General features: G+C 40.6%; 1 protein-coding gene across 5 annotated transcripts in view; it reads right to left on the reverse strand.

Moving 5' to 3' along the window:
• Positions 1-19,300, reverse strand: part of AGL (amylo-alpha-1,6-glucosidase and 4-alpha-glucanotransferase) — a 92,326-nt gene that overhangs the window by 13,032 nt on the left and 59,994 nt on the right. For 4 of the 5 annotated variants that reach the window (XM_083156957.1, XM_083156958.1, XM_083156959.1 and 1 more), the window contains 14 exons: positions 17,969-18,092; positions 16,951-17,114; positions 14,780-14,881; positions 14,460-14,615; positions 14,163-14,313; positions 11,692-11,816; positions 11,495-11,607; positions 9,893-10,027; positions 6,680-6,810; positions 4,970-5,106; positions 4,655-4,788; positions 3,001-3,176; positions 1,951-2,053; positions 353-578 (listed from right to left, as the gene is read on the reverse strand). In XM_083156957.1, coding sequence (XP_083013083.1) covers positions 353-578; positions 1,951-2,053; positions 3,001-3,176; positions 4,655-4,788; positions 4,970-5,106; positions 6,680-6,810; positions 9,893-10,027; positions 11,495-11,607; positions 11,692-11,816; positions 14,163-14,313; positions 14,460-14,615; positions 14,780-14,881; positions 16,951-17,114; positions 17,969-18,092 — 1,977 coding nt within the window. Of the gene's footprint in view, positions 1-352; positions 579-1,950; positions 2,054-3,000; positions 3,177-4,654; positions 4,789-4,969; positions 5,107-6,679; positions 6,811-9,892; positions 10,028-11,494; positions 11,608-11,691; positions 11,817-14,162; positions 14,314-14,459; positions 14,616-14,779; positions 14,882-16,950; positions 17,115-17,968; positions 18,093-18,574; positions 18,699-19,300 lie in introns of all 5 variants that reach the window. The other variant, XM_083156960.1, reaches the window with a different exon arrangement.

A 19,300-nucleotide genomic window follows, 5' to 3' on the forward strand; every position in this document is an offset into this window, starting at 1 on the left:
GGCCCTCAAAGGGTTAATATTGATGTCCTTCTTGGCATAAATAGTATATTTACAAGTCTCTGCCCCCTCTCTTTTACAGAGTACCACTTCTGATGTCCCGGACATATAAACTGATAACAGGATGCATTTTACACCTCTTAGTTACATTATATGCTACAGTATATGCCCAATGTAACGGTCCCTTACTCACATAAGATTAATAAGAGCTATGAATTAGGCTAACCTGAACAATGCTGTAGGAGAAAACCACAAAATACTAACTAAAGAAAATCAGTGGTGGAGGGAGGGGGGCGGTCAATCCCCATATCAGGCGATCGGTAAACATTTGAGAGAAATGAAAAGAAAAACTTACAACTTCTCCAGCAGATGTTGCAGAAGAGTCATCTTTGGGGTACATCCTGGAGACCGGACACTTCAGGATGGATATACCATTAGGCACAATGTTACAGTAGTCTTGTATACACTGCAGCCACCACCACACAGCATCACGGCAGTTAAACCTGGCATATGTGCCCTGGCCAAGAAGGTTAGGGATCAGCCCATGTCTCAGAGTGCCGGCAAATGCAAGAATAATGTTCCTGAAGACATGATGGTTAGAATTATCAATCAAAACCTAAAGGCATAACTACAACATGAAGCACTGAAATAGGAATAACACACAAACATCTTGACAAAAAGATAAAAGTGAATCATCACTGTGAAAATATTCAGGGAATAATGCTCTTTGTTTTCTATGTTCTCATTCATCCAATTAGGGAATACTGCTTCATGGGTATATAAAGTGGGTATTCAATCCTCCGTTGCTATTTCTGACGGGGGAAATAGCGGCGGGTGCCTATTCAATGCTGACTTTTCCGACATAAATATTGGATTTTTGAGAGGACATCCATCTGATCTGATTGGTTACTCACCATTTTTGTTATTATTTATTTATTGGAAGTTATTTATAGCAACGCTTTACAGAGAATATTTGGTCTTTCACATCAGTCCCAGCCCCAGTGGAGCTTACAATCTATATTCCCTGCCACATGTACACACACACACAATCACGCTGGGGTTAATTTTGGTTGGAGCAAATGAACCTACCAGTATATATTTGGATTGTGGAGGAGAACCAGAGTACCTGGAAGAAACCTACGCAAGTACGGGGAGAATATACAAACTCTGTACAGTTAGGGCCGAGGTGGGAATTAAACCCATGAGCTCAGTGCTGTGAGGCAGTAATGCTAACCATTACACCATTGGTGATGATCACGGATTTTGCCATGTTGATATGCTGTTTCGCACTATATAAAATATTGAACTTTCAAAGTGTGTTAAAAACATGGCCTGGTGTTTGCAAACTCAGAAGCAACCACACAAGGAGTGCGGATGACTGGACCACACTGTATCCCCTTTCCTCAGCTCAGCCCTTCTCCATTTATATTGTAATTTCTTATATGAGCAGGATACTCTGGGGTAGATGTATGAAGGAGTGATAAGGGAGGAGAAGTGATAAAGTGCCTGGTACTTTATCACGGGCCAATCAGCTCCTGGCTGTTAAGTTACAGGCTGGGTATAAAAAGGGACAGTCAGAAGCTGATTGGCCAGTGATAAAGTAGCAGGATACTTTATCACTTCTCCATTATCACTGGTTCATACATCTACCCCTCTGTTACCTCAATTAATTGAATGTGTCTACCTTGTATGTCTAATGTATGTGTTATGTTTTCCCCATTGTCTGGTGCTGTCATTGCACTTTGAAAATAAAAACAAAATCTACTTGTGGGTTTGCGTTATGCAGGAAATCGGACAGTAATTTTGTTCATCACATGTATGGTCAACTTCTCTGAGGATGGTGTTGCATACGGCAGGCACTGTCATGGTCCCCTACACTGTGAAATCCACGGTTAATGTAATACCGCATTTCTATAAAAATAAGTAAATCTTTCAGATCAGGCATTTACCAACCTAGCCTCAATATTGCGTCCAGTGATGAGCAGCAAACCCCTCAGAGAAATGAACGTGTCTCTCCCCCAGCAGCGGAAAATCCCAGAAGAGAAATGGGGAAGTCCTGAGGATAAAAAATAAAATAACATGGAGCTCGAGTGTTTGCACCACATAAATGAAAAAGAACATATGTAAATAAAACACTCATGGTATAAAAATGGTTCTAAATACCACAACTCCTGGAAACCACAGAGGCTACATTACTAACATGAGCAAAATATAGAAGTCAGAAAAGTAATATATAATATAACCTAAGAATAAAAATAGGTGTATTATAAACAGTCAGCAGTTTACTTATAGATCCACTAAAACGGCATCTGTTAACATTCACATGTGTTTAGGCATAAGCTATTGTCCTCTGCAATAAACTATTCTAAGCATGAAATGGTTCAAAGTAGAATCAGAAATAATCCCAGTTCTTGGGGTTCTTTATATTTGTTTTGTATATTCTGTGATTTGTACAATAGGTTTCAAAACAAAAGTGGGACCTACAAGATAGAAACATAGAATGTGATGGCAGATAAGAACCACTTTTACCCGTCTAGTCTGTCCCTTTTACCCAGGCCTTTTTTTAATGTATGTATTGCATACTGGGTTTGTACATTTGGGCAGCCATAGATTTAAAGCACTCCAACTACCCTAATATCTGCTCCACAGTGCTTACTGTATAGCCTCCTGCTGTCACCATCTAGTTGCTGTTTATACGTTGTTTATAGCCAAGTTGTTCTTCATTATGCTGTTTATGTTGTCAAGCTCAAATACACAGAGGGATCATATAAGGTCTATGTATAATGCATGTGTGCTAGGATTTCATTGCCAAGGACACCATTTGAACATTGGATGCAGTCAGTCTTAGTACTGAGCCACTTCTGAACATCATACTGTATATACTAATTGTTTACTGCTCTTCCTACCTCATGTCTGTGTTATTATGTATGGTTAATGACACTGGGATCTTATACTCTTCTATGTTTCCACATCTACCTGAACGTCCAGTGTATTAATAATTACCAGCTGCTAGTGACGGACAGCACTGCTCCTTCTCCTGTGTTATGTTGTTGCTACGATAGGGTACATCCTGCAGAGATGGTGAAAGAACTGGCAGGGTAGGAAATCTTCCGACTCCACACATCTGCACCGATCCCAGAGCCAAATGCTTCACCAAGGTAGATCCATTCTGTACAAAGCTGCAGAAAAGAGAATGATCAATACACCACAGTATGTGCAATTGCATAGCCGAGCTGTGGCCATTATTACGTCACTAATGTAATCAGACAAAAAAGCTGATAAATATACAAATATAGCTCACTCAACCAATCAGAGGGCCACCCAGTGTTTTTTTTTTTTTAAATCCTGCCGCCGTGCTGCCCCCTGGCCACACTAGCGCTCCTTCACAGCACTACGCTACTCCGCCGCCCTCTGCCTGCCCTCTTCAAGCACCCAATGTGTCATCGTGAGATGGCATGCGACATCAGGTGCTGGTGGAGGGCACTTTTTGCACCATAAGATGCGATGGACATCACACTTCGATGTCGCATCGCATCTGATCATATAAGTATATGGGCAGCATAAAGGTTGAATTTTAGAACATATACTTTTTATTATAAATTGGCAACACGTGCTAGGCGATAGATGTTAATTATTAGTGCTTCGCACAGTCACTATCAAAGCAAGTACAGGTTGAGTATCCCTTATCCAAAATGCTCGGGACCAGAAGAATTTTGGATAATGGATTATTCCGTATTTTGGAATGTTTTTATCTTTGTAAGAGGTATCTTGAGGTATCTTGCATTTATGTTGTATAAGCACATCAAGCACATGAAATACACACAAATATATTTTATTTGTGCAAAAACAAGGTTTTAAAACATGAAACAAAGCTTGTGTACAATCTCAGACACTCAATTTGAATGCCAAGCAATCATGTCCTTGCACATATTTAGTGCCAGTTACACGTTATTTCCCCATTCGTGCCAGTTATAGATGTAGCCAGTAGGTTTTTAGCAAAAAATAAAAGTACATTTTGGAGACTATGGTTTTCGAAATAATTTGTATGAGTGATATTTGGATAAGGGATACTCAACCTGTATCCTTGGAAGTAAAATATTAAATGTATTCAATATTCATGCTAAAAACAGTTAAAAGCACCTAAAAAATGATATTAACACAATAATCCGGTTCTATGAACAAGTGAAACCACAAAGATGAAAAAAATGTGCAAGATGGATTCTTCACAGGAATATGAAATCCAGCAACTGAAGTGGTGACAGTACAAGATGGTGAACCCCGACCAACTTTGTCAATACTGCAAATGTGCAGGTAGACAGTTTACCTCTTCACAATCTTGGACAAAAAAATTACCAGCTAAAACCATATACACACAGAATCAGAAAACAGCAGCAATGGTTCATATTATATGCCCATGTACAGTACTTTCTAACAGTGAAAAATACAGAACCAATTACATTCTAAATTAAACATGATAATGCACACTAACGTGTGTGTGATAACAATTACAATCAAAGTTGTTTAATTGTTCACAAGCATAATCGTACAATACATTTTATGTGACAAGTCAGATATCAGTACTAAATAGCTATAAATCCAAACCAGGGAGTGGTTAAAAATAAAGGCACATATTTTTTTAGTTTTTTACAATTCATACCTGGACATCTTCTTCCATGCAGCATCCAAGAGGGTGGTGTATGCCCCAACCAAAATGGCATCAAAATAACATGGGATAAGGTACCGTGGAATTTGCTTCATGTAGGAGAACATTGCTGCAAACCACTTTCCCACCTTAAAAACAATGAAATCCATCTCTTTATTACCAAATGTAATAAAATATGTAATACCGTAAACACACTACATTTAAAATACACATAACTGTTCTGCACATTTATAAAACACTTGCGTTATAGATTTACATGCACATTTCTCAGTTAGCATAGGCACCCAGGACCCGTGACCAGTCACTCACGTCTGCGCACGCCCCTCCACGTGTAACGAGGCGGTTACTGACATAATCAATCATCCAATCTCCAGACCGCAGATTATCACAAAATGGATGTCCCAAGTCATTCCTAGGCCTGATGTCAACCATGACAGAGAGTAAGCCTGCCAAATTAAGAAAATGTCATTTGATACAAAGCTGACAAAATGGGGGAAATTTACTACAGGAAATTTGTAAAAAAAATAGGTGTATTTGTATCCAGAAATACACTTATTTTTGACATTTACTATCCCGAAAATACGGCAATTCGTAGTCGTATTGATGTGCTATCAATACGACTACGAATTGCCGTATTTTCGGGATAGTAAATGTCAAAAATAAGTGTATTTCTGGATACAAATAGACCTATTTTTTACAAATTTCCTTTAGTAAATTTCCCCCAATGTGACTATAATAAAATGGTGAATAATAAAAATAAGAAATTGATGTAATAAGAAATTGTCAAAATACAAGAATAAGAAGGTTTGGTTTTGTATAACTATGCAGTAACAAAAAGAAGAGACGTCAACTTTATCCAATTTAAATATTAAAATACAAATCCCTTCCCCCAAATAATCACTTTTGCATTGATCCTTTAAGTCAGGCATGTCCAAACTATGGCCCACCAGCTGTTGTGAAACTACAAGTCCCATCATGCCTTGCCACATTTTGTTATTAGGGAATGCTAAAACTATGGCAAGGCATGCTGGGATGTGCAGTTTCACAACAGCTGGAGGGCCACAGTTTGGACATGCCTGCTTTAAGTAAAACATAGTCATAGAAGCTACCTGGTACAGGCTATTCAGCGTGCCTCCGCCACTGCTCTGCAAACCTAGTAACATATGGCAGAGTGCTGTGGACAGAGAACACACTGGTTGTCTGAAAAAGGAAGGGCTCAGCAGGAGTGAGAATAATCCTTTAATAATAGAGGGGCTTACAACAGGAGTATAGCCTCAAGCTCTAATGCTCTGAGCTTTGCAATTTTAAGCCAATTTTCTTCTGTAGCGAACCTAGGAATAATGAAAGTCCACCTATAGGTTCCGGGTTAGGTGCCCAAAGCTATGGGTTATCGCATTTGTGGAAGATGTGGTAAGGGCAAAAAGCATTACCAGAAATTTTGGTTTGCTACTCAGGAGTATGGGAGCAGGAACCCGCAGTAAGGGCAGCATGCGGTCTTACCTCCGGCTTCAGTTGCATAGCTCTGAATACCTTTGTTCAACTTGTCTTTTAAAAAAATTGGAATCCAGTGGTTCCCAAACTTTATTGAATCAAGGCACCCCTGAGTACCAGAAGTTTTTTCACGACACCCCTAGGCCAAAAGCTTCTCAGTGATATAATCAAATGAAAAATTTGAATGAAGTATAATTGTGTTTAGATCTCACCTTACAGTATTGTGTACAGTAAACAATACTCTGCAAAAGTAATAGGCAAGTATGAAAAAATGCTTTAAAGAATAGTAGTTTAATAGTCTATGCATTTTGTTAACTGATAAAAATAAACTATTATCACTTCTATTTTTTTTAAAGCATTTTCATTTGCAGCTTTTATAGACCTGCTTTAAACCTTCACACAATACTGTATATATTTTTTGTATGGAAAGTTTACAAATGATATATTTCATTGCAAGAGATACAGGCAAGAGTATGTAACAATGATGTGCCCAGGGCCTGTGTACACACAATGCTGCAACTCTCTTACCTTGCAGACCAGCATACTTCAAAGGAGTCCAGTTTGGGATGTTGTAACAACCACCCCCATCTTCCTGTTCCTCTGCATCACATCGATACAATACTTGGTTGAGGTCAGCTAAAGACAGTTTATGGGCAATGCTGCAAGAGATGGAGGATACAACAGTTGTAAGACTACAATGTAGCAATATCCTAAGCGCCACAGTATTTCTGCACTACAGCATTAAACGAATAATCTTTATATATTACTGGCATATCACACCAATATTTACAGATAATGTTTTGATATTTCCCCTCAGTCTACATGTGGTGCTTGGTAGTGAAAGATAGTGTTGTTTCAGATGAAGTTAATGGTTATAACATTACGAATTTGCAATAAAGGAAGCAATATCTAAATTCTAAAAAAACTCTGTCTAATACTTTTGGCAGATATCAAAAAGCAAAATGATCATAAAGAATAGAATTAAACGAAACACTTTGGGGGGTATTCAACCCCAGCCACTATTTGTGACGGGGGAAATAGCGGTGAACGCCTATTCAATGCCATCTTTCCCGACAGCATTGAAGAGGCAGATCAACAGAATGGGCCTGACTTTAAAAGCACTCAGGCCCGTTTTGTTGATTTTGGCCGTGAATTGTCGCGATCGCGGGCGAATATCGACAATCCACAGCCGTTTACGCGGACACAAAGCCTTTTTGGACAGTTCCGAAGCGGGACATTGAATCGTGCCTGGCGATCTGCGGTCGAACAAAACGAAAACGGGCCAGAGGAACGGCAGTCGGGACGGATCGACAGTCTGATCCGGGATTGAATACCCCTCTTCCATTGCAGAGGATGAGCAGACTTCTGTATGTACTTTAAGACACCCCCCCAACTAAAAGCTGATGTCTGTCGATCAATGGAATCACTGGATATTAACCGCTTGATCTTTAGAAAAATCATGGGGTCCAAGGATATGGGAAGGTCTTAGGTCTCCCCCAACCTCACTTCTAATAATAAAGAAGGGAGCACATTCTCTTTCAAATGCTGTGCACTTGCACAGCGCCTATTGTCTGGGGATCACAAAACAATTACACCAAGCACTACGAAAGTTTTTTGTTTTCCATAGATTTCCCACATTATATTTAAAATGAGGAGGGCCTCTGAGTTTATTAAAACCAGGATCGAGGAGATCCTCCCCGATTCCTGAACTTCATAAAGATTTTTGTAGTAATGTCTGGATCGCCAGAGGCGATACGAGAATGGATGTACAGCGCTAGATTTATGCTGAAGGAGTATACACTACCACAAAAGATGTTTTATACATTTAATAAGTCATATTAAAATATACAATTTAATGAGAATTCTCATAATACAATGAATAAATATTAAAAAACACAGTGTTGTAGACAAAAGGTATATACCACGCTATAAAAAGCGCTCTTTACTATCATGTCCCCCTCGAAATATGCCCTATCAGCACATATGTTTAATCAGCATTACTTATGGTCTATGATTATACCCCAACAACATTTAACTAAACACTCTTATGGTCACATGATCCATTCCGATCACATGATGGGGTCATGTGACCTTTGAATTGATCTTTACAAACTTGCCTTTTATGTTTTTTATGTTAATTAAAAATAAAAATGATTATACTTATAACCCTCCTGTGCATATCTACCACATATATGAAGTTTAGGTATTTTAATTTCAATATGTTTTTAATATAACAAACAATGAATTCCCACACCTGCAATTATGGGAACAATCAATCCAGGGTATAAATACAGGGTCCCTGGACAGACCCTATACCCCAGCTCCTGATGAAGATGCGAGTTAGCGTTGAAACGCGTTGAGCACCATCTCCACCGCACCCCAATTTGCTCCTTTGCACATCAGACTGCACCATACTCTGCGCTTTATTCCGGACCAGTCTTCTGTTTACCTCCAGGACCCCTTTCCTCTGTTCAGCAGCTACAAGCAGTGTCATGCAAGGTATGCACATACCAAAAGGACTGCCCCACACAATTTGCTCTGAATAACCTGGACTTACTGGGGAATTATCCGGATTGGACAATCTATGCAGCAACATTAGCAAGGGTACCCCCCCAATATCTTCCAGTACAACTGGTAACTATTATATGCTGGTGCAATAATTTTGTGGAGCAAAATATATACCCTTTTGTCTACAACACTGTGTTTTTTTATATTTATTCATTGTATTATGAGAATTCTCATTAAATTGTATATTTTAATAGGACTTATTAAATGCATAAAAAATCTTTTGTGGTAGTGTATACTCCTTCAGCATAAACCTAGCGCTGTACATCCATTCTCTTTTCTGTTATACAATTTTGGGAGATTTACACACTCCCTGTACAGCAGCTTTGGCCCTGCCTGTGGTTCCTTTCTCTAATTAATTCATGCTAAGGCGATACCCCTCTTTTCAAATACGGTACCACCTCCCCCAAGTTTGCAGCTGATTTGATGGTGAAAGCCCCAATCACTGGCACTGCACTATTTCTGTAGCAGTGATTGCTGGTTGGGGACTGGCAAGTACAATTTTAACGTATTTGAACAGTGCTAAGGACAAATGAGTCATCCTCATTCTAGTATTGATGGAGTTAAACAAAGTTGAAGGTGCTAGAATTTTCTGCATCTGCCACTGTAATTGAGATGCTATAACTCATCAAAGCGTACCCTTCCACTGCATAAACTAGTCCTGAGGCTGGTTCTCCGACCCCCTTCCTGCTTACATCCTGCGATCAAGCCACCTCCCACTTGCTTGCACCTCATGTAATCTGTCTGTCTCCCCTTCCTACTAGATTGTAAACTCCTCAGAGCAGGACCCTCTTCCCTCCTGTTGTCAAAGCCCTCTTCTTTTCACATTTCACTCACAGCTCTCCCATACTCAAACACACATACTCATCTCCATCATTGGCCACAAGCCTCTAGTAGTACATTGGTCAAGTCCTCACTACTTATATTTAAGCTGTAATGTGGATTGAACTGTGGTGCTCTTTACCTGTACTCTATTTTTGTTATTTATTCAATGTAATGCTAAGTTTTGTCTCCCTGTACTGTTCCTTTGTACAGTGCTGCGAAACACTTGTGGCGCCCTATAAATAAAATTATAATAATAATAATAATAATAATAAAATCTTACTTAATGCTCAACCTAAAAAGTCTCAAACTAAATGGGAGAATGGCACAGAAACGACAATGTATATTACTCACGTTGTAAAAGGCACTTTCAGGATTGGATAAAGCTCGTCATCTTGCAGACTGCCTGACTTGAATTGAGGAGTAAACTGGATCAGATGATTACGCAAGATGCCCACAGCCTTATGTGCATTGGGATCTAAGCCCACCCTGTCAATAGCACAAACCAATGAAATAGTAAATACATAGCATAATATGGCTGCAGGTCAAAAACAAAAATCAATACTTTTCCAGTAATATACTGTGCTTCAAATTACAGCCAGACCCTTCCCTCCTCCAAAACTAGCTGTTCTGTGATATACCATCCATAAGCCCCTTTCTTATATATTTAGTGTTCATTCTAGCACCCACCATCTTTGAAAACCCATGCAGTTCCTCTTCAATGCCTGGCTTGTCACTGTCTGCTGTAGTGCTTCTAGCACAGTGTGGTCTGTATATAAGCACTGATATGCAAACCAGAGCTGTGCTAGAAACACCACAGCAGACAGCGACACCCCATGTAGGGAAGAGGAACTGCATGGGTTTTCAAAGATGACGGATGCTCGAATGAACACTAATATTTACTACATCCTGTTGTAGTAGACAAGACAATTTAAAACATTAATACATATTAGCAGGTGCAGACTGCAAATAATTAGTCTGCCGAGGCTGTTTGTTCAGTGACATTTTATACATTACAGCAGGGGTTCTCTAACTCGGTCCTCAGGACCCCACACAGTTCAACATTTTCCAGGTCACCTGGCAGGTGCCCAGGTGCATTTATTACTCACTGACACATTTAAAAAAATCCACAGCTGGAGCTAATTATTTCACTTGTGATTCTGTGAGGAGACCTGCAAAACATGCACTGCGTTGGGTCCTGAGGATCAGGTTTGAGAACCTGTGCATTGCAGGATTATCAATGCAGACAAGTCCCTTTATTCAAGAAAATTATAGGGAACATTGAGATGAAACAACTCCACACCCACCCTGCATTGAACAATGATTACATTTAAAATGACACTGGTGTTGCCCCCTCCTGGACTGGCTGACTTGCTGATACACCAGGAAGCAGAGCTGTGTTGATTTTGTAACGTGGAAGGGTCCTGACAATTGAACATTAATATTTAATTGTTAATGGTTCATATTCTGCTCTGTCAGATTAAAGACAAATCATATCTCCCATATAAACTAAACTAATAGGTTAGAGACAACAAAGGGCAGAATACAGAACTCCCAAGGACTACAAGGTGGTGTCACAATGTTTATCCACTTTTCTGGTGTGGTCACCTCAGATGCAACCACACCGGGCCAGGCTGTCTCTTCTTACATGGTTCAATCTGATGCAATCAGTCAGGAAGCCGCTATGCAGTTGCAGGAAGAGAATCTTCCAACAACTGCCGCTACCAGAGGGACCTCATGGTCCCTATGCTTCCTGGCTCCCTTCCCCATGTTCCCTGCTATTCGGACACAGCCTGGCAGCACCCCTTTCTCCCCCACATTAGCAGCAATAGATTAATGGTAAAATGTGAAGTTGCAATGGTCATAATGTCCTGACCATCGATGTTTGCACCAGTATTTTAACAAATACTAATTTACAAAAAAAGTTAAATATAATGACATCCGAGTAAAAAATACCTGAATATGATCACACTTCCTGGAGTCAAATTCTCTAAATCTATTTCTTGAACATATTCATTGGGTCCTTTTGTGGTGGCTCCAGCTTGCCTGACAATTTTACTGTCTTTGAGCTGCAAGTAAATATCATTAATGACTGAAATGAAAAGTTTGATGTGACAGAGATCGGAAAGTAGTGTAGCGTAGAGGTCCATTACCTGAATGTGTTCCCTGATCTCCACCGTGTACTGCGGCAAGCCGTTAATGAAATGCTCATCCTTTTTGTATGGCTCGGTTTTCCACTCCACCGTACTGGCTTCTAGTATTACCTCCTCAATTGTTCCTTCACACAGAGCAACCACAATATCCAATTGTTATCATCCCACATTATCAAATGAAAACAAAATTGTATTACAAAATGTTTGAACTTAGACACTCAATGGTTCACACATCTGGAAGAAAGATAGTTGAAATAAACCAAATTCCTTTTCTTCAAACGGCCAATAGCACCAGTAATGGCATGGGTGCCGGATGACTCACCGTCAGTTGGGATTCCGACGGTCATTTCTCCAACATCGGAATCCCGACTGTCAGGAGCCGACAGTCAAAATTGCGACTTACATGGGCTATTTTCCCTCGTTGGGGTCCACAAAAACTCATGTGGACCCTTGACGACCTTTTCATTGTTGAGCTTTTGACCCTTCACAAAAAATTAAACACATAAACTGCTGTCCTACAGTATCTGTTGGTCCTCTATTCAATGAGAAATCCGTGGTTCAGATGGGAATCGACTTCTTAACCAAAATCCCCGATATTTCATTTGGCATTCTAGATCACCACACTGACCGGTGTGGTGATATAGACTCAAACTTTACAGATCATGGAGTAACAATTATTTACGGCTGTAAAACTGCCTTATTTCCAATACATCAAGTCTGATATTTAGATATTAGGTGATAACTGAATCTAACAAGTACATTTGCATTGCTTTATATGGAAACGAATGAAAGCCTGTCCATAATATTGTTTTATTTTGCAAGCAATGATAGTTTAAAGCTGGGCAAACACTAGACAATATTTGTAATGATTTGGCACATTCCGACGGTTCAGAATGACAACCTGTTGAAGTTGTGCATCAACTAAGGCACCAGATACGAAATCAGCCCTGTTCCCAATGGTGGGAGTCTGTGGACGTGCATAGCTGTTGATGCGCATGTGCGTACCCCCGCAGCGAGCGCCTGACTGACAGGCAGGGGTGTTCTGGAGTGGACATATAGCGTTTCATGGGCGTGCCCACAAAAAAGGTGGGCACACGCATAGAAACGTTGGGCGTGCCCCTGCGAACAAAGGTGTTCCCTGCCTGCTTGGGGCAGGCAGATGATGTCACATCACATGACATGACGTCAGCACCCGCCCCCAATTCGCAGAACACCAGGAAGCACAATAATAAGCCCTGGCTTACTTTTCTGCTGGTGAGCAACCATCAAATGATTTCTCCTCTGTGTGAGCACATTCGATGAGATGTGTAAGCGTACACATCCGCTTGCAGTGTAGCGAGGGGAAGCGATGGCCGTGCATTCGGAGGGGCAGCGTTAACCTGCAGCGAGCAGGTCTGAATCAGGAGAAATGCAGGCACCCGTGCTTTGTCAGCGACATCCTCCGTAGTCTATACATGCAGGATGAGGGGGACAATGCTAGCGAGAACCATAATGCCGAATGCAATATGGCCGCAGACAGCATTTCGTCACTCCCGGAATCTGAAAGTGAGCATGCACTTCCCGATGCTGGACCTCCTGCTGGGCCTTTTGGTGGCAACGTTGCGCTGGGTGCACACCGGCTAACGTGAACCCAGCTTAAATAACCCCAATATAAAGTAGCAGATCACACATAAAAATAATTTTCCTCTAAATAGAGAGCACTTTAGCTGATTAATAGTGCCAACATCTGGTACCTGTGTTGATATTTCTGGCTCTATGTCCATATTTTTATGTAATTGCCCAAAAGTACTAATCCAGTGTGCCTCACGTGAACGCAGGGTGAATGATGAGACATCATTAGAGCTGGTCCCTGGAGAAGAGTGTACGCAACAGCTTGTTGGTAGGAAATAAAGGACATAGGGGTTATTCTGGTTGGTTTGCAAAAGCATTTATTGGACAAAACCATGTGCACTGCAGGTGGGGCAGATGTAACATGTGCAGAGAGAGTTAGATTTGGGTGAGTTATTTTGTTTCGGTGCAGAGTAAATACTGGCTGCTTTATTCTGCAATTTAGATTTCAATTTGAACACACCCCACTCTCTCTGCACGTTACATTAGCCTTACCTCCAGTGCACATGATTTTGTCCATTAAAGGAGTTTGCTTTTGCATACCAACCAGAATCACCCCCATTATTCCTAGAAAAATGATGTCCTAACTACATCCGCTGTCACAACTTTTTCATCACCTTTTTCTTCTCCCACTTGTTTTTCTGACAAATTGTTATACCACTGCATGAGCTTCCCGTCCCTTTTTTCTGATAAGCAATCCCCAGTTAACATTTATCACAGGCATCAAATCTTGCTGGACAATATAGCCAATACTGACAGATGCAATATCTTGTATCTTATTTGTTTGGCAACAACACATTCACTATTACATCTTTATTATTGTCACATATCAATGTGGACCCAACTGGACCAAATCTCTGTACCTGGAATGCACATTTGTGGGACTTCCTTGCTGTAGAAAGAGGTTTTGGGGTCTTTAAAGGCCGTCCTGGACACCGCAACAACTGATTGATGTGTATGGGGGCAGTGCCGTGTAACTGCTACTATATCCTCATCTACTTGATCCACGTAAACCTGGTAAGAAGAGAAAGGAGGTAGTGAGAAACATGTAACGGACATGAAAGTTAAGGAGGTGGTGATCTCCGTTTTTGGGATGCAGGGACACATGGATGTTATGGAGACATCGCACAGTTCTCATACAATAGCAAGGGATGAATTACTTGAATGAATCCACTGTAGGCCAGTTCTTGGTGCAGTTTGTTTAGAGCCTTCTTTCCTGCAATAATACCAGTCTGTGCGTTGACCTCTCCAGCACTGGGAAGAGTCACATTTGGGTTCCACTTAGTGTAAAAGCGCTCTTCTGTCACCACAGAAATCTGCCGGGAAGGAGCAGGGTCTGTTAGCTGTGCAACCTCATTATTATTCTGACCACACCTTTATTTGAATACATTAAAAAATACCCAAAAGTTGGATGCTCTATACGGTATTACTGCATTGTGCTTAGCAGTGCTGTAAAATGCTGTATAAGTTCAGAACAAACCTGATGTGGCACCATCTCATCATACCCTCGGGTACTCCCTGTAGCACAGCATGCCATAGATACAATGGCAGAGCTAGGCAACGAATCGTATGCGGATCGATGCTGGCAATATAAGAATGTGCAATTAGCTTTCTGGAAAACATGTCAGTGTTCTACATGTGTTACATACGTAATAATGACAACAGATAATAAAGAAACATTGTTAAAAATGAAAAATCAAACTCTCATACTGTTTTTCTCTTTCAAGATGCTAAAAATACCAACTTGGTTTCTGAAATATAACTATATAGAACTACCGGTGTATATATAACCTCTGGAATAGCCTCCCATCAGAGGTGGTAGAGGCAAATACAGTAGAACAATTTAAAAATACTTGGGATAGGCATATTGATATCCTTACAAAAAAATAAGTATCAAATATGGTTTGAGGTAACATGTTTAAAAAAGCGGCAGACTAGATGGGCCAAGTGGTTCTTATCTGCCGTCAAATTCTATGTTTTATTTTTCCAAACAACAGGCTAGTTCACAATAATGCCTACGTCCCTCCTTATCTTTTAATGTTATAATGGGTTATAATGTTCATACAGCTGCTGAAAGATAGATCGGTAAGAGCTTTGACTCGAGTATAAGCATAAAGTATCCGTGAGGACATATCTCAAAGACATATCACATTTATAAGCATAAGACATATCACATTTATAAGCATAAGACATATCACATTTATAAGCATAAGACATATCACATTTATAAGCATAAGACATATCACATTTGCTGAAGTGCAAGATATATATGATATATCCAGAGGTGGATTTTCCACAAGGCAACCTAGGAGCCTGCCTAGGGCCCAGCAAGTCCCAAGGAGCGCCATATAGAGATCATGACCATCCAAAACATTCCCAGAGGAGCATTGCATGACTACCACGTGATGTCATGACATTACATGAACCTGCCCACACTCCCAAAGTCCCTTTAATGTTCTTTGATAGGATTAAAAAAAAATAGTCAAGTAAAGTGGGCTGTCAGCTTACTTTAAATGTGACACAGGTATTAATCCTATTTCCAAAAGACCTAAAGCATGATTAAGATTTGTACACAATGCTGACGCACACGCAGCTGAGCATTTATTGGTAGACTGCATGCGTCAAGGTACTCCATTGATGCCGCCTGCAATCAGCAGAAAAAATATAGTGCTATGGATTGCTGGGGGGAGGAGGGCCCCAAACAGGTATCTTGCCTAGGGCCCCATGAGGTCTAAATCCGCCTTTGGATAGATCTAAAAGACCTATAATTTATTGTACATTTGTGTAGCATATACCATCCAACCAATATGCTGTTTACATGAACCAGACACAATCACAACAATGCGGGCATATTTAAATGCCTGCCCAGTTGTGATGACTGGTCAAACATATGGGGCAGCTGATTGGTAAGTGTAGAACAAGAAAAGATTTGTTTTGTGTGTTGCGCAATTAGCAGCAGCTGGCACGGGCTAATCACTCCCCTGGTAATATATTATTCAAAAAAGAAAGAGACGTGCCAGGGCTGGCTGAATAATTTACTAGATGGTGTACTTAAAACAGATATTTTTCATTAATACTAAAAGAACAAATGTTCTTCTTAAAATGTATCACAATACACCTTTTACTAAATAATATGAAAAATAAAAAAATAATGATATATAATTAATCAATGTAGGTTTGATTATCTGGATCTATGTTTGCTAAGAGGTCACAATACCAACTGGATGCAAGCTTGCAAGGTTATATTACCAGTCCACGATTGTAGAAGTACTGCATGCTGATAGAATTGTCCCATGATGGTAACTGGATTTGTGAAAGCTGAGGGAGATGGGGGTGGATGGACCCACGTCTGCAGACATGTCCCCTCTATACTCCTATGACGCGCAATTTAAATGACCAGGATTTCTGGTGTTTTTGAGAACTGCAGCTTGATCTACTGGTTAACTAGGGGCAAAGCAGGTGTCCCATATGCAATGTCTAGTGATAGATGGTGAGTTCTCAGATGTCAGCAAGTGGACAATGATGCCAGTTGGGGGTGATTAGGATAGGCTCAAAAACATTTCTGGGATGTGATGACACTTTCATTCAATAAATAGACCCCCAAACTGTTCTCAACCACCCCTGATATCAGACAAGGGAGCATCCTCTTACTTCTATTGGACTCTCATTGTCATGTGTGATGTCCATGAAGAGAGCGTGAGCAATTGCAGGAACCAGTGGTCTCAGACAGGGCTGCACGAAGGAACCCACAGGCTCCCCACCATAGCGATATACAAGCCGGCCTTCCTCATGGCTATTGTACGCACTCATGGCCTCTGTTAAGGAAAGATTAACATTTATTCACATCTCTTCTCTCACCTATAGTAAAAGCACAGTTGGGAGTTGTGTGATGGAAACCGATATTTGGTAAAACAGAAATATTGCAATAAGCTGCAGTAGTAATTACATTTCACAGTGATATGTGACATATTTACTTTATTAAGCAATGAAGATATGAGTGTTATACTACATGGTCAGAATGTAGGAGAGTGTGAGTGTCTGTGTGCATTCATGTGAGATATGCATATTGTGGTGTACAGATAAGCAATTTGATACAATGGTACGACAGCTCATTGTCACCCATTTCCACATTCAGGGGTAGATGTATGAAGCAGTGATAAAGGAGGAGTGGCCCATGGCAACCAATCAGCACTGAAGTACCATCTATAATTTGCATAATATAAAATTATACAGAGCAGCTGATTGGTTGCATGGGCCACTTTTCCTCTGGCTCCTTTCTCCTCCCTTATCACTGCTTCATACATGAAAATTGAGCTTAACTAGTGAGACTGGATTGGAGGGATGAATAGTGCTCAGATCCCTGTGGAGGGAACACCTACCGATGTGTATATAAATATATCATGAACACCTCAATTGAAAATGATGTATTTCTTCTAGACAATACTGCTTACTCTAGTATGTGCTTGTGTCACAGAACACTGGGTAAGCGAAAGTTAATATAAAATGTATCTGCAAAGTGATTTCTGCTCTTGTTTTTGTGACAAATCCATGTTGTATTGTAAAAGAGATGAGTACACAATAAACATGCAACTACTGTATACACTAAGTATAATGTTAGAAAAGCAAAAGTCAAAGCACAGTTAGTTCATGCAAAACCCAACCGGCCTACCTCGTATGAGAGAGTTAATGGCCAGTCTGGTGACAAACACATTGTCCAGCTCCTCACTCCCAGTGAACAGCTCAGCCACTACATACAAGTCCGGACACACCTTCCTGGCAGCGTCCAACAAGTACTACAAAGAGCGCAGCCGGCAGGGAGAGAAAGAACAGAACGGGAGACAAGACAGTGCAAAAGAGGAGCAAAGAGGGGGCAGAGAGACAAAAGGTAAAGTAGTAGAGTGCAAAGAAAAGAGATGAGAAAGAACAAAAAAGAAAGATAGAAGAGAGTATTGAAGAAGAGAAAGGAAAAGGTAAGAGTAGGAATGATAGAGAGGAGAGAAAGGAAGGATGTGAGTGGAAAGCATGTGAACAGAGGAAAGCAATGATAGTAGAAGTGCACATAGAAAGTAGAGGAGAGGAAGGGAGGGGAGTGAGCACTAGGCACAGAGGGGTTTGGGGCAGAGAATGAAGCCAATGTCCATGCGCAATGAAAGGGAGACGTGAATGGAAAACATAGAGGATGCAGAGTTAGGGGGAGAAAAAAAAACACAGCAACATTTAGTATTTGACTGCAGCATTAATACTTATTAGAGCAGCAGCTTCATAGAGCAGATACCTCGAATGAGGCTGGTTATCCCCAGGCGGTTGACAAACACATTGTCGATATATTCACTGCCTGTGAACAGCTCAGCAATCACATAGAGATTGGGTCTGACTAACCGGGCTGCGGCCAGCATTTCCTACAGATACAAAGTGCTGTGTGTGATTCTGATCTACATACTGTATAGAGACACGCATGTCACAGACAGACACACTATGGACTGCGTGTAATACAATGACACATACACAAAATCTCATGTGCTTTTCAAATTGATTAGCTGTGTACTAACCATAGTACAAGTAGAAACATAATTATTAGAAAGCTTTATGTCAATATACAGAGTCCAATGTACAAATATAGGCATGTGGCTCCTCACTCACTGTTCTCTCACTTATTGTGACACTCTGTAGCTCCAGAACATACAACAAAGCTCTATAAAGTGACCAACAGATATGAAACATAAACCTAACCACACAAACAGAAGCATAAACTACTACTCTTCTAGCAGATAATTGTCATTCACAACAGTGCATATTCCACTCATACTGATTTGTCACACAGATACACACAAAGCAACATACAGTGAACAGCTAGAGAACAAACTAATGGGGCCTACACATGGGGCGATTTCAGCCCATTTTCTGAGCAATCTGACGAGATCACTTAGAAAATGCCCCTACATGGCTCCGTGTGTAGGGGCCATAGCTATAGCGATGCACAGCACCGCACATCGCTATCGCC

The sequence above is a fragment of the Crinia signifera genome, chromosome 8 (assembly GCF_055691185.1).
Source record: "Crinia signifera chromosome 8, ASM5569118v1, whole genome shotgun sequence".
NCBI classification, from domain to species: Eukaryota; Metazoa; Chordata; class Amphibia; order Anura; family Myobatrachidae; genus Crinia; species Crinia signifera.